This window comes from Chelonia mydas, chromosome 1, assembly GCF_015237465.2.
Source record: "Chelonia mydas isolate rCheMyd1 chromosome 1, rCheMyd1.pri.v2, whole genome shotgun sequence".
In the NCBI taxonomy this organism is placed as follows: domain Eukaryota; kingdom Metazoa; phylum Chordata; order Testudines; family Cheloniidae; genus Chelonia; species Chelonia mydas.
Window position 1 is genome coordinate 649,799 of NC_057849.1, and position 13,499 is coordinate 663,297.

The 13,499-nt window shown below is 68.7% G+C and overlaps 1 protein-coding gene across 1 annotated transcript; it reads left to right on the top strand.

Annotated features, from left to right (window-relative positions):
* The first annotated feature begins 430 nt into the window (after window positions 1-430).
* On the top strand, window positions 431-12,750 carry HPX (hemopexin). Its single transcript, XM_043526081.1, is given in 12 exon segments — window positions 431-502; window positions 1,128-1,195; window positions 2,856-2,936; window positions 3,796-3,938; window positions 4,409-4,562; window positions 5,146-5,358; window positions 9,364-9,480; window positions 9,941-10,071; window positions 11,038-11,095; window positions 11,098-11,168; window positions 11,170-11,182; window positions 11,765-12,750. Coding segments are annotated over 12 exon segments (1,341 nt in total). The 5' UTR covers window positions 431-437; the 3' UTR covers window positions 11,992-12,750.
* Window positions 12,751-13,499: the final 749 nt, after the last annotated feature.

Genomic DNA, 13,499 nt, shown 5'->3' on the forward strand with positions numbered 1-13,499 from the left:
CCCTCTGCCCCATGCAGCTCCCCCTCTCCGCCCCCAGCTCTCCCCAGGCCCCTGGCCAGCACTCAGGGGATTTACCCAGTGGGGACCCAGGGGCAGCCCTGGGTGGGGGGGCAGCGGCGGCGTGGACCTGTGCTCAGCCCTGCACCCCGTCCCAGCAAGGCCCCGGGGGCCGAGTCCTGGGGCACACAGTGAGTGACCCCCACCCTGCTCGGCTCCAGGGGGGCAGAGTCTCCCCATTCCACCTGGCTGCCGCTGCTGGGTTCTGGGGGTCTCCGGGCTGTGGGGCTGGTCCCCGGGGCAGCTGGGAGCCTGGCACGTGCAGGGTTAATCGGAGCTGCTCCGGGCTGGGGGGGTGGGGGCTGTGCCAGGGGCTCTGGGCCCTGCCTCCCGCTCTATATAGGGGCGGGCGACAGCCCAGAGCCCTGAGCCAGCTCAGCATGCGCGGTGCCGTGGCCACCCTGTCCCTGGCCTGGGCGCTGGCCCTGGGGCTCGCCCACTCCCTGTGAGTGGCACAGCTGGGGCGCTGGGCATGGGCACAGCTCCTGCCGCTGTGCAGAGGGGGCCGAGGGCGTGTACTGCCAGAGGGCCCGTGCGAGGGGGGATGGTGTGAGGGGGGCCCATGTACGAGGGGCAGGGCCTGGCCGTGTGTGCAGGTGGGGATGGCACTGGCAGAAGCGTTTGTGTGAGGAAGGGCAGGCGTGGGTGCTGGTGCGAGAGGGACAGATGTTGGTGCAAGAGGGGCAGATGTGGGAGAGGGACGGGCACTGGTGCGAGAGGGATGGGTGCTGGTGCGAGAGGGACGGGTGCTGGTGCACGGCAGGAGGGCGCAGGCGTTCGTGCGCGCAGCTGCCGAGACCCTGGGTGTGGCTCCGGCGGGCAGGGAGAGGTGGGTGTGTTTCACCCCACACCAGCCCCTGCCCCGAGCACACCTGCCCAGACCCGGTGCCCAGCGCCCAGGTGCCCCGTCCCCCAGGAGCTCACAGCAGGGCCAGGCCCCAAGACTAAAGCTACCCCTCGTTGGAGGTCTGGGGCCCCTCCGCCCCCCACACTGCCCCAGCAAGGAGAGGATCCAGCTGGGGAGGAGGTCTCAGTGAACTGGGACCCAAACTGCCTTCTCTCCACAACAGCCCTGGCAAACCGGGGGAGGCCGGACTGCGGTTCCACCATGGGGCTGAGACCCACCTCAATGACACAGGTGAGACGCAGCCGGGGGGGCAGCCTGCGGCCGGGGGGTCGGGATGCAGCGGGGTGTGTGTGTCAGGGATCCCCCAGCCCAGATCCCTCGCCCAGCTCCGGGACAATCCCTGGCAGGCCCCCTGCGGGCGTCAGCCACCTCTGGGTCACACTCGCTGGGGTCAGCCCCTCGGCTCCCCCCTTCCCGGGACCGACCCTCGGAGCCCCCAGCCCCCACCTCACGCTGGGAGCTCCCTCGGCGAGTCCCCCTGGGTGGGATCCCGGCGGGAGACTTGTACCCCAAGGGAGCCAGGCACCCCCCTGCCTGACTCTGCAGTGACTCAGCCAGCGGGTAACAGCAGGGGGGTGCCTGGGGGTCTGGACCCAGAGCAGAGAGTTAGAGCCTGGGCCAGCCGGGTCGGATCAGAGCCCAGAGCCCCCCAGCCCCTCTGTAATCCCTGTCCAGGAGCATGTTGTCACGGAGTCCCCAGGCGATGCTCTGGAGCTGCTCCCCATGAAGCCAGGCAGGACTCTGGGGCAGACGCCTTCCTGTGAGCCGCCTGTCTGCAGGACACACAGCTCACCCGGCTTCCCCCCTCCTGGGTCTGACCTCGGAGCATTCAGCCTCCTCTGCCCCTCCGTGCGCTTCCCACAGCGAGTCCACCCAGGCGGGGCTCCTGGGGAAGCCAGAGGGTCCTGCCCCCCAACTCCACAGTCAGACGTGACTCTCAGCCAGCCGGGGAAACAGAGGTTTATTAGATGACAGGAACATGGTCTACAACAGAGCTTGTAGGTGCAGAGAACAGGACCCCTCAGCTGGGTCCATTTTGGGGGGCAGTGAGCCAGACAACCACGTCTGCACTTCACTCCATGTCCCCAGCCAGCCCCAAACTCACTCACCCTCCAGCCCCTCCTCCTCTGGGCTTTCCCCTTTCCTGGGCCAGGAGGTCACCTGGTTCCTTTGTTCTCCAACCCTTTAGCTCTCACTTTGCAGGGGGGAAGGGCCCAGGCCATCAGTTGCCAGGAAGCAGGGTGTCGGCCATCCTCTGTGTCCAGACCCCTGCACACACCTGCCCTCTAGGGCTCTGCAGTGATCACACACCCTTACCCCACCACCTAGATACTTAAGAACTGCATAGGAGAAACTGAGGAACCCCCACAATATTCGGAGGAAACATTAAGAACAGTCCCACTTCGTCACACATGTGTCCAGCCGTCCCCGCGTCACTACCCCCAGTCCCTCCTCTGAGCTTTGTTCCAGTTCCTGGGCAAACCTGGTCACCTGGCCCTTGTCCTCCAGCTGGTCCGCAAGGGGGCGAGGGGTTGTAAGTGGCTAGGTACCCGAGGCCTGGGCCGGTGTCTGGGCTCAGGTGCCCATCCCACCTGGATCTCTGGGTCTCTACAAAGAGCAAGCCACCTTCCCCTCCCAAACCCCAGGTAACCGTGCAGCACACAGGGAAACCGAGGCACACACTGTTGTTGTACAAAACACTTGGAAAATTCCCACATTCTCATGGGGGGAGGGGGAAGGTTGGTTCCTGGGGATGTGGCAGCAGGGGGCGGGGTGGAGGCAGGTCTGGTCAGTGAATGTGGTGGGAGGAGGTCGGGTAGTTCCTGGGGGACAGGATGGGGGGCTTCCCCCCAGCTCCCTGTGCTGGACTGCACTGTACTCTCCTCCCCAGAGGTGGCGAGCCGGTGTGCGGACGAGGGGGGCTTTGACGCCGTCACACTGGACGAGCACGGCGTGATGCTCTTCTTCAGAGGTACGGGGGTCTCTGGCTCGCTGGGGCAGGGGAAGGAAAGGGGCGTCCCTCACAGGCTGTCCCGGGCGCCCAGACTGGGGGCGCTGACCCTGCTCTGAGTGACACCAGGCAGGACTCTGGGGCAGTGTCTGCCCTCAGGGCACCTGTCCCAGGGCAAGGACCCTGCTCTGCTTCGGGGCCTCCTGGGTCTGGCCTCGGAGCGTTCAGCCCCCTGGTCACCCCATGAGCTCCCCGCAGCGAGTCCCCCTGGGCGGGACCCCTGGGGAGCCTCACCCCCAAAGGGCCCTGCCCCCCATGCCGCAGCCAGCTGTGACTCCCAGCCCGCGTGTGACACAGACGGGTTATTATCGTCGGGAACCCAGCGTAGAACAGAGCTTGGTAGCACCGGGATCAGGGACCCTCAGCAAAGTCCATCTGGTGGGGGGCAGAGCCCTGGGCCCTCGCCCCTGAGTCCCCAACCAAGAGAATGACTCGCTTCCAGCTGCCCGGTCCCCATCAGGTCCATTGCCGTCCTCCGTCCTTTGTCCCTTTCCCCGGTCCAGCAGGTCACCCCAGCTGCACCAACACCCCCGGCTGCTCCTTGCAGAGGAGGGGGCCTGGCCAGCAGTTGCCAGGCTGCCGAGTGTCGGCCGTTCTCTGCAGCCCGTCAGCAGCCACACCTGCCCTCTAGGGGTCTCTGCAATGATAACACACCCTGTCCCACCACCTCAGTACTTGAGTAACACATGGGGAAACTGAGGCACACACTGTGTTCAGAGAAGACATTAAGAACGTTCTCACTTCGTCACCCTCCCCACTTCCCATCGTGCTCCGGGGCCCAGCCCTGCCCTGCTCAGGCTCCCTCGGCCTCGCCCGGCAGGTGACCACGTCTGGAAGGGCTTCCACGGCCCGGCCCAGCTCATCAATGCCACCTGGCCTGAGATCCAGGGCCCCGTCGACGCTGCGCTGCGCATCCACCACAAGGAGGCCCCCGGTGTGCACGACAGCGTCTACCTCTTCCAGGTGCTGGGGGGTGCCGGGCAGGGCTCAGTGTGGGGTGGGGGCTCAGTGAGGGGGCTGGGCTGCAGGGGGTGGGGTGGGGGCTCATAGAATCATAGAATATCGGGGTTGGAGGGACCTCAGGAGGTCATCTAGTCCAACCCCCTTCTCAAAGCAGGGCCAATCCCCAGTTTTTCCCCAGATCCCTAAATGGCCCCCTCAAGGATTGAACTCACAACCCTGGGTTTAGGAGGCCAATGCTCAAACCACTGAGCTATCCCTCCCCCTCAGTGGGGGGCTGTGTTGCTCGGGGGGGTCTGGGCTGCAGGGACCGGGTGGGGGATCAGTGGGGCTGAGGTGCAAGTGGGCTGGGGGCAGAGTAGCTGTCGGGAAAGGCCGGTACCCGGGATCCTGGGGTCCTACCGGCTCAGGTGCCAGGCCGGGCCCGTCTCCGTACAGCCCCATGGTCCCAGCTGAGGTGTGTGTGCCCACAGGGCATGCAGGTCTGGGTGTATGCGGGGGGCCGGCTGCGGCCCGGCTACCCCCGGCTCATCGGGGACGAGTTCAAGGGGGTGCCTGGGGACCTGGACAGCGCCGTGGAGTGTCACCCCGAGGACTGCACAGCCGAGAGCCTTCTCTTCTTCAAGGGTACGGGGCTGGGCTGGGGGAGGGCAGGTGGGGCAGGCTCAGGGAAGGTGCTGTGTAGGGGTCTTGGTTAGAGGGGAGCTGTGCAAGCCATGTGGGTGGCTAGGGGACTGGGTGGGCGCTGACCCGGGCCGTGCGGGGTGGCCGGGGGGCTGGGCGGGCGCTGACCCAGGCTGTGTGGGTGGCTGGCGGTCCGGGGGACTGGGCGGGCGCTGATCCTGGCCGTGCGGGGGGCCGGGGGGCTGGGCGGGCGCTGACCCGGGCCGTGGGGGAGTCCGGGAGGTGGGCAGGCGCTGACCGGATCCGTGTGGGGGTCCAGGGGTCTGGGGGCTGGGCGGGCGCTGACCCGGGCTGTGTGGGGATCCGGGGGCTGGGTGGGCGCTGACCCGGGCCGTGTGGGGGTCCAGGGGTCTGGGGGCTGGGTGGGTGCTGAACCGGGCCGTGCGGGGGTCCGGGGGGTGGGCAGGGGCTGACCCGGGCCGTGCGGGGGGCCGGGGGCTGGGCGGGCGCTGACCCGGGCCGTGTGGGGGTCCGGGGTCCGGGGGCTGGGCGGGCGCTGACCCGGGCTGTGTCTCTCTCCCTGCAGGGGGTGAGGTCTTCTTCTATGACCTGGGCCTGGGGATGCTGAAGCGTCGCTCGTGGCCCTCGGTGGGCAGCTGCTCGGCGGCCGTGCGCTGGCTGGACCGTTACTATTGCTTCCAGCGCGTCCTCTTCCTGCGCTTCCAGCCGGCCACGGGCCAGGTGCCCCCCGGCTACCCCCGCGACGCCCGCGACTACTTCATGGCCTGCCCCGGGAGAGGTGAGACCGCGCTACCCCCGCTGCCCCCGGGATCCCCCTGCCACCGCTGCCCTGATTCCCCCGCTGCCCCCCGCGATCCCCCGCCACCGCTCCCCTGATTCCCCCGCTGCCCCCGCGATCCCCCTGCCACCGCTGCCCTGATTCCCCCGCTGCCCCCCGCGATCCCCCGCCACCGCTCCCCTGATTCCCCCGCTGCCCCCCCCGCGATACCCCCCGCCACCGCTCCCCTGATTCCCCCCCGCTGCCCCCCCGCGATGCCCCCTGCCACCGCTCCCCTGATTCCCCCGCTGCCCCCCCGCGATCCCTCCGCCACCCCTCCCCTGATTCCCCCGCTGCCCCCCGCGATCCCTCCGCCACCCCTCCCCTGATTCCCCCCCGCTGCCCCCCGCGATGCCCCCTGCCACCGCTCCCCCTGATTCCCCCGCTGCCCCCCCGCGATCCCTCCGCCACCCCTCCCTTGATTTCCCCGCTCCCCCCGCGATCCCCCGCCACCGCTGCCCTGATTCCCCCCGCTGCCCCCTGCGATCCCCCGCCACCGCTCCCCTGATTCCCCCGCTGCCCCCGCGATCCCCCGCCACCGCTCCCCTGATTCCCCCCGCTACCCCCCCGCGATGCCTCCACCACCGCTCCCCTGACTCCCCCCGCTGCCCCCGCGATCCCCCGCCACTGCTCCCCTGATTCCCCCCGCTGCCCCCGCGATCCCCCGCCACCGCTGCCCTGATTCCCCCGCTGCCCCCCGCGATCCCCCCGCCACTGCTCCCCTGATTCCCCCGCTGCCCCCGCGATCCCCCCGCCACCGCTCCCCTGGTTCCCCCCGCTGCCCCCCGCGATCCCCCGCCACCCCTCCCCTGATTCCCCCGCTCCCCCCCACGATCCCCCGCCACCGCTCCCCTGATTCCCCCGCTGCCCCCCGCGATCCCCCCGCCACCGCTCCCCTGGTTCCCCCCGCTGCCCCCCGCGATCCCCCGCCACCCCTCCCCTGATTCCCCCCGCTACCCCCCGCGATGCCTCCACCACCGATCCCCTGACTCCCCCCGCTGCCCCCCGCGATCCCCCGCCACTGCTCCCCTGATTCCCCCGCTGCCCCCCGCGATCCCCCGCCACCCCTCCCCTGATTCCCCCTGGCTGCCCCCCCCCGCGATCCCCCGCCACCGCTGCCCTGATTCCCCCGCTGCCCCCGCGATCCCCCCGCCACTGCTCCCCTGATTCCCCCGCTGCCCCCCGCGATCCCCCGCCACCGCTCCCCTGATTCCCCTGCTGCCCCCCATGATCCCCCACCACCGCTCCCCTGGTTCCCCCCGCTGTCCCCCGCGATCCCCCGCCACCGCTGCCCTGATTCCCCTCTGCCCCCCGCGATGCCCCCGCCACCGCTCCCCTGATTCCCCCGCTCCCCCCGCGATCCCCCGCCACCGCTCCCCTGATTCCCCCGCTGCCCCCCGCGATCCCCCGCCACCGCTCCCCTGATTCCCCCGCTGCCCCCCGCGATCCCCCGCCACCGCTGCCCTGATTCCCCCGCTGCCCCCGCTGCCCCCGCGATCCCCCGCCACCGCTGCCCTGATTCCCCCGCTGCCCCCGCCACCCCTCCCCTGATTCCCCCGCTGCCCCCGCGATCCCCCGCCACCGCTCCCCTGATTCCCCCCCGCTGCCCCCCCGCGATCCCCCCGCCACCGCTGCCCTGATTCCCCCCGCTGCCCCCGCTGCCCCCGCGATCCCCCGCCACCGCTGCCCTGATTCCCCCGCTGCCCCCGCCACCGCTCCCCTGATTCCCCCGGTCCCCCCGCGATCCCCCGTCACCGCTGCCCTGATTCCCCCGCTGCCCCCCGCGATCCCCCTGCCACCGCTCCCCTGATTCCCCCGCTGCCCCCGCTGCCCCCCGTGATGCCCCCGCCACCGCTCCCCTGATTCCCCCGGTCCCCCCGCGATCCCCCGCCACCGCTCCCCTGATTCCCCCGCTGCCCCCGCGATCCCCCGCCACCGCTGCCCTGATTCCCCCCGTTCCCCCCGCGATCCCCCGCCACCACTGCCCTGATTCCCCCGCTGCCCCCGCGATCCCCCCGCCACCGCTTCCCTGATTCCCCCCGCTGCCCCCCGCGATCCCCCCGCCACCGCTCCCCTGATTCCCCCCGCTACCCCCCTCGTGATACCCCTGCCACCACTCCCCTGATTCCCCCCGGCTGCCCCCCCCGCGATACCCCCGCCACCACTCCCCTGATTCCCCCCGGCTGCCCCCCCCGCGATACCCCCGCCACCACTCCCCGTGATTCCCCCCGGCTGCCCCCCTCGATGCCCCCCGCCACCGCTCCCCGTGATTCCCCCCAGCTGCCCCCCGCGATGCCCCCTGCCACAGCTCCCCGTGATTCCCCTGGCTGCCTCCCACGCAATGCCCCCCACCACTGCTCCCCTGATTCCCCCCCGCTGCCCTCCCCGCGATGCCCCCGCCACCGCTCCCCTGATTCCCCCCCGCTGCCCCCCCCGCGATGCCCCCGCCTCCGCTCCCCTGATTCCCCCGGCTGCCCCCTCTGCGATGCCCTCTGCCACCGCTCCCCTGATTCCCCCCAGCTGCTCCCCGCGATGCCCCCCCGCCACAGCTCCCCTGATTCCCCCCGCTGCCCCCCCACGATACCCCCTGCCACCGCTCCCCTGATTCCCCCGCTGTCCCCCGCGATGCCCCCGCCTCCGCTCCCCTGATTCCCCCAGCTGCCCCCTCTGCAATGCCCTCTGCCACCACTCCCCTGATTCCCCCCGGCTGCTCCTCCCATGATACCGCCGGCTACAGCTCCCCGTGATTCCCCCCGGCTGCCCCCGGCGATAGCCCCTGCCACAGCTCCCCTGATTCCCCCCGGCTGCCCCCCACGATGCCCCCGCCACCGCTCCCCTAATTCCCCCCGCTGCCCCCCGCGATACCCCCTGCCACCGCTCCCCGTGATTCCCCCTGGCTGTTCCTCCCATGATACCCCCGGCTACAGCTCCCCGTGATTCCCCCCGGCTGCTCCTCCCATGATACCCCCGGCTACAGACCCCCTGTGATATCCCACCATGATCCTCCCAGCAGCCCCCCCCAGTGATACCCCCAATAGCCCCTGTCCGTGATATTGTGGCTGCCCCTCAATATCCCTGGCCTCCCCAGGACCACAATCCCCAACTCCCCTGGCCACCCTGTGACTCTGACCCCCTGTCCCCCTTTAATACTCTCATCCCCCAACAGCCCCTGCAATACCCCCTGGCCAACGTATGACTCTGTCACCGAGTGATGGGGAGTCAGGGCCCTGCACCCCCCACTTCCTGCGATTCCCCGGGGCTCTCAGCCAGCCAGTAACACAGAAGGTTTATTAGACGACAGGAACATGGTCTAAAACGGAGCTTGTAGGTACAGAGAACAGGACCCCTCAGTCAGGACTGTCTTGGGGGGCAGGGAGCCCAGAGCCCCAACTGGGCCTCGTTTCCCCAGCCAGCTCCAAACTGAAACTCCCCCGCCCCTCCTCCGGCCTTTGTCTCTCTCCCGGGCCAGGAGGCCACCTGATCCCTTTGTTCTCTGCACCTTCAGTCGGCACCGTCGCAGGGGAGGGACCCAGGCCATCAGTGGCCAGGAGACAGGGTGTCGGCCATCCTCTGTGCAGACGGCATCACACTGGCCCTCTCGGGCTCTGCAACAATCACATCCCCTGATCCCACCACCTAGAGACTTAAGACCCGCCTAGGGGAAACTGAGGCACCCGCACAGTATTCCGAGAAAACATTAAGAACATTCCCACTTCGTCATAGAACCCAACCTCCTTGGACCCCCACCAGCTGCACCATGACCCCAATGTGTCCCGGGCTCCCCTGACACAGCCTGGCCCTGTGACCCCGCCACCAAAACACCCCAGACCCACTGGCCACCCTGTGACCTTGATATCCCCTGTTCCCCCCAGCCAACTTGGGACCCCCAACAGCCCCCGACCCACCTGTGACATCTCACCCCCCTGCCGTGTACCTGACCCTTCTCTCCCCTGCCGACGGGTGCAGGTCACGGGCACGAGGCCCGCAGAAACGCCACCGCCATGGCCATCCGGGACCCCTGCAGTGGCCTCGCCTTCCAGGCCTTCACCACGGACGATGCCAACCGCACCTACGCCTTCCGGGGTGAGTGGGGAGCAGCTGCGCCGGGAGGCAGAGGGGTCCCCAACCTGCTGCCTTGGCCCCCCTCCGGGGTCCCCACAGCCCGGCCCCAACCCTGAGGACGGCTCCAGCCCGCTCGGGCCTCGAGGGGCCACTGTGCCTGCGGAGGGAGAACTTGTCTGGTGCCCTACAGCCCCCCGGCTGGAGCTCCTGGAGCCCCATCGCTCCCCATCGACCCCTCTTGTCCGGACAGTCTGGAGCCCCACCGCTCCCCACTGACCCCCCTTGTCTGGACACTCCCCAGAGACCCTGGAGCCGCACCGCTCCCCATAGGCCCCCCTTGTCTGGCAGGCAAACCCCTTCCCCTCGGCTGCTGGTTCCAGGTGTGACCGGGACGTCCCGGCCATGGTCCAGGGAGGCACCCCCAGAGCCCCCCTCCCCAGAGCCTGGTGCAGAGCGGAGTGTTCTCCCTCGCCCGGCCTAGGGGGGCAGTACTTCCGCCTGGACTCCAAGCGGGACGGCTGGCACTCGTGGCCTCTCAACCACACGTGGCAGGAGCTGGCCGGGCCGGTGGACAGCGCCTTCAGCTGGGACAAGAAGCTCTACCTGATCCAGGTACGGGGCTGTGGGGGGGGGGTTCTGGCCAAGCCCAGCTGTGTGGACAACTCACAACAGGGCGTCCGGCTCAGGGCCTGCTTGGCTGGGGTGTCTGTCCCCCCAGGGCAGGGCGGGGGCTGGGGTGTCTGTGTCCCCCCGGGGCAGGGTGGGGGCTGGGGTGTCTGTCCCCCCAGGGCAGGGTGGGGGCTGGGGTGTCTGTGTCCCCCCGGGGCAGGGTGGGGGCTGGGGTGTCTGTGTCCCCCCCCCCAGGGCAGGGTGGGGGCTGGGGTGTCTGTCCCCCCAGGGCAGGGTGGGGGCTGGGGTGTCTGTGTCCCCCCAGGGCCGGGGGGGGGCTGGGGTGTCTGTGTCCCCCCCGGGGCAGGGTGGGGGCTGGGGTGTCTGAACCCCCCCAAGGGCAGGGCGGGGGCTGGGGTGTCTGTGTCCCCCCCCGGGGCAGGGTGGGGGCTGGGGTGTCTGACCCCCCCGGGCAGGGTGGGGGCTGGGGTGTCTGTGTCCCCCCAGGGTAGGGTGGGGGCTGGGGTGTCTGAACCCCCCCCAGGGCAGGGCGGGGGCTGGGGTGTCTGTGTCCCCCCCCGGGGCAGGGTGGGGACTGGGGTATCTGATGCCCCCCCAGGGCAGGGCAGGGGCTGGGGTGTCTGTGTCCCCCCCAGGGCAGGGCGGGGGGGCTGGGGTGTCTGGGTCCCCCCAGGGCAGGGTGGGGGTTGGGGTGTCTGTGTCCCCCCAGGGCACGGTGGGGGCTGGGTGGTCTGTGTCCACCCAGGGCAGGGCGGGGGCTGGATGTCTGACCCCCCAGGGCAGGGCGGGGGCTGGGGTGTCTGTGTCCCCCCCAGGGCAGGGCAGGAGTTGGGGTGTCTGTGTCCCCCCAGGGCAGGGTGGGGGCTGGGTGTCTGACCCCCCAGGGCAGGGCGGGGGCTGGGTGTCTGTCCCCCACCCCCACCCCACTGGTCTGCGTGTGCCTTGCAGGGCTCCAAGGTCTACATCTACCGGGTGGGCCAGGGCTATACGCTGGTGCAGGGCTACCCCGGGGCTTGGAGGAGGAGCTGGGCATCACGGGGCGGACCGCCACCTTCACCTGCCCCCACTCCGCTGAGCTCCTTCGTCATCAAAGGTGTGGGCCGGGCAAGGCCTGGCGAGAAGGGCAGTGAGGTCTAGTGGTCGGAGCAGAGGGGTTGGGGAGCCAGGACTCCTGGGTTCTCTCCTGGCTCCGGGAGGGGAGGGTCGAACAGGTGGGGTGGGGGTGCACCAGTGCTGGGCCGGGGGTCTCCGTTCACATCATCAGGGGAGGGGCGTGTGGGGCTGGGCTGGGAGGCCCTGTTCACGTCGCTGGGGGAGGGGCGTGTGGGGCTGGGCTGGGGGGCCCTGTTCACGTCGCTGGGGGATGGGAGCGTGGGGCTGGGCTGGGGGGGCCCTGTTCACATGGCCGGGGAGAGGCGCGCGTGGGGCTGGGACAGGAGAGGGATGCGCGGGGCTGAGCTGGGGGAGGGGTGCCTGGAGCTGGGCAGGGGGACTCTGTTCACGTGGCCGGGGGAGGGGTGCCTGAGGGAGGGGCACCCTGTCTCCTGGCCGCTGAGGCGAGGCTGGGCTGGGGGGCTCTTTTCACATGGCCGGGGGAGGGTTGCACTGGCTGGGCCGGGGGAGGGGTGTGCGGGGCTGGGCCGGGGGGCTCTGACGGCTCCTCTCTGCCCTGCAGGAAACTCCCTGAGGCGGGTGGATCTGAACCTGAGCCCACGGAGCGAGAGGCTGGAGGGGCCCATTCCCCATGCCCAGGTGGACAGCGCCATGTGCAATGCGGACGGGGTGCACCTCTTCCACGGTGCTACCTTCCACCGCTACGCCAGCGTGGCCGAGCTCACGGCCAGCCCCAAGCCCTCCCCCCCACAGAACGTGACGGCCGTCCTCTTCGGGTGCCCCCACTGACGGGGCAACGCTGCCCGACCCCCGGGGGCGAGTGGGACCTTCCAGCCGCCCCCGGTTCCTTTACTGTGCCCCTCCCGTCTCCCTCCACCCACCCCACGCACAGGGGTGTCCTGGCCAGTGAGGCCCCCGGGCTCAGAGTTCCCCTCCCACCCGGGGAAGATGGCACCTGGCTTGCTCTGCCATTTGAGCATTTGCTCTGGCTGGCTCCCTCACCAGCCACTTGTTCCACTGGCTACCTGCCAGTCGCCTCTCTGCTGTGACCTCTGCCGGTCAGTCTCTTTTAATGATTTTTAGCGCTGAGCAGACTGGGCAGAAACATGCCCCACCACAACTGGCCTCAGCTCCCTTTGAACCTTTACAATAACAAAAAGGCTCCTAATAAAGCTTATTTAGCTGTATCTTCGAACCGTGGGGAGAAACAGGTTAAACCAGACCATGGACTGGGCGCACCTCATAGCTGGAACCCCTGTCCCCATCCCTCTTACTGTCACCGGGCTCTGGCATTCGAGTCCCTGGCTTAACGAGGTCCTTTCAGCTGAGGGTGACCCCCTCATTTGGGACAGGTTAAGCACAGTTCTGCCCCCCTTTACTCATACAATAAATCAACAACATTGATAACAGCATTTCATACTCCTGCATTCAGTACTAAAGTGATCTGTGACCCAACACCAGCTAAAGCAACGCTGCTCCGTCTGCTAGATACCTACGCAGAGTAGGTGTGTTCACGGAAATACAGTTTGCTCCTGAAGCCTCTCCCCTGCTCAGCTATCTGTCAGGAGAGAGTTCATTCAGACCCTTCTTACATGTTTGTGTGTGTGTTTTCATGTGCGTCCATTTGTGTATGCGTGTATGGGCATGTGTGCAAGTTTACATGTTCGTGTGTGTGTTTGTGTGCATTTGCACATGTGTGCGTGTTTGTGTGTGTGTGTTTGCATGTGCGTGTGTTTGCATGTGTGTGTATTTGCATAGGTGTGTATGTGCGTGTTTGCATGTGTGACGCAGCAGGGACTGAGTGGGGCAGATTGACCTGGGGGTGTTGCAGGGGAGTTTTACTGGGACTGTCTGCAATGGGGATGGGGTAGAAGGGGGGCGTCACTGGAGGGATGATACCTGAGCCTGTCACCTGAGCTGGGAGGGAGGTTGGGTCCAGGTGACACCTTTTGCCTGGGAAGCTGGACAAAGGCTGGAGGAGGAGCTGGGGGGAGGCTGGAATGGGCTGGGGAAGAGGAGGGAGCCCCCAGAGCTGGGGTCTAATCTCCCTGCCCCCTAGAAGGGCCTGAGTAAGGGGTCCTGTTTTTGCCTGCAAGCTCTGGTCTGGACTGTGTTCCTGTCGTCTCTAATAAACCTTCTGTGTTACTGGCTGGCTGAGAGTCTCGGTGAATCGCAGGAAGTGGGGGTGCAGGGCCCTGACTCCCCCAATCTCTGTGACAGCATGTGTGTGTGTTTGTGTGTGTATGTGCGTGTGTTTGTGTGTGCAGTTGCATTTGTGTGCATGTATCTGCATGTGT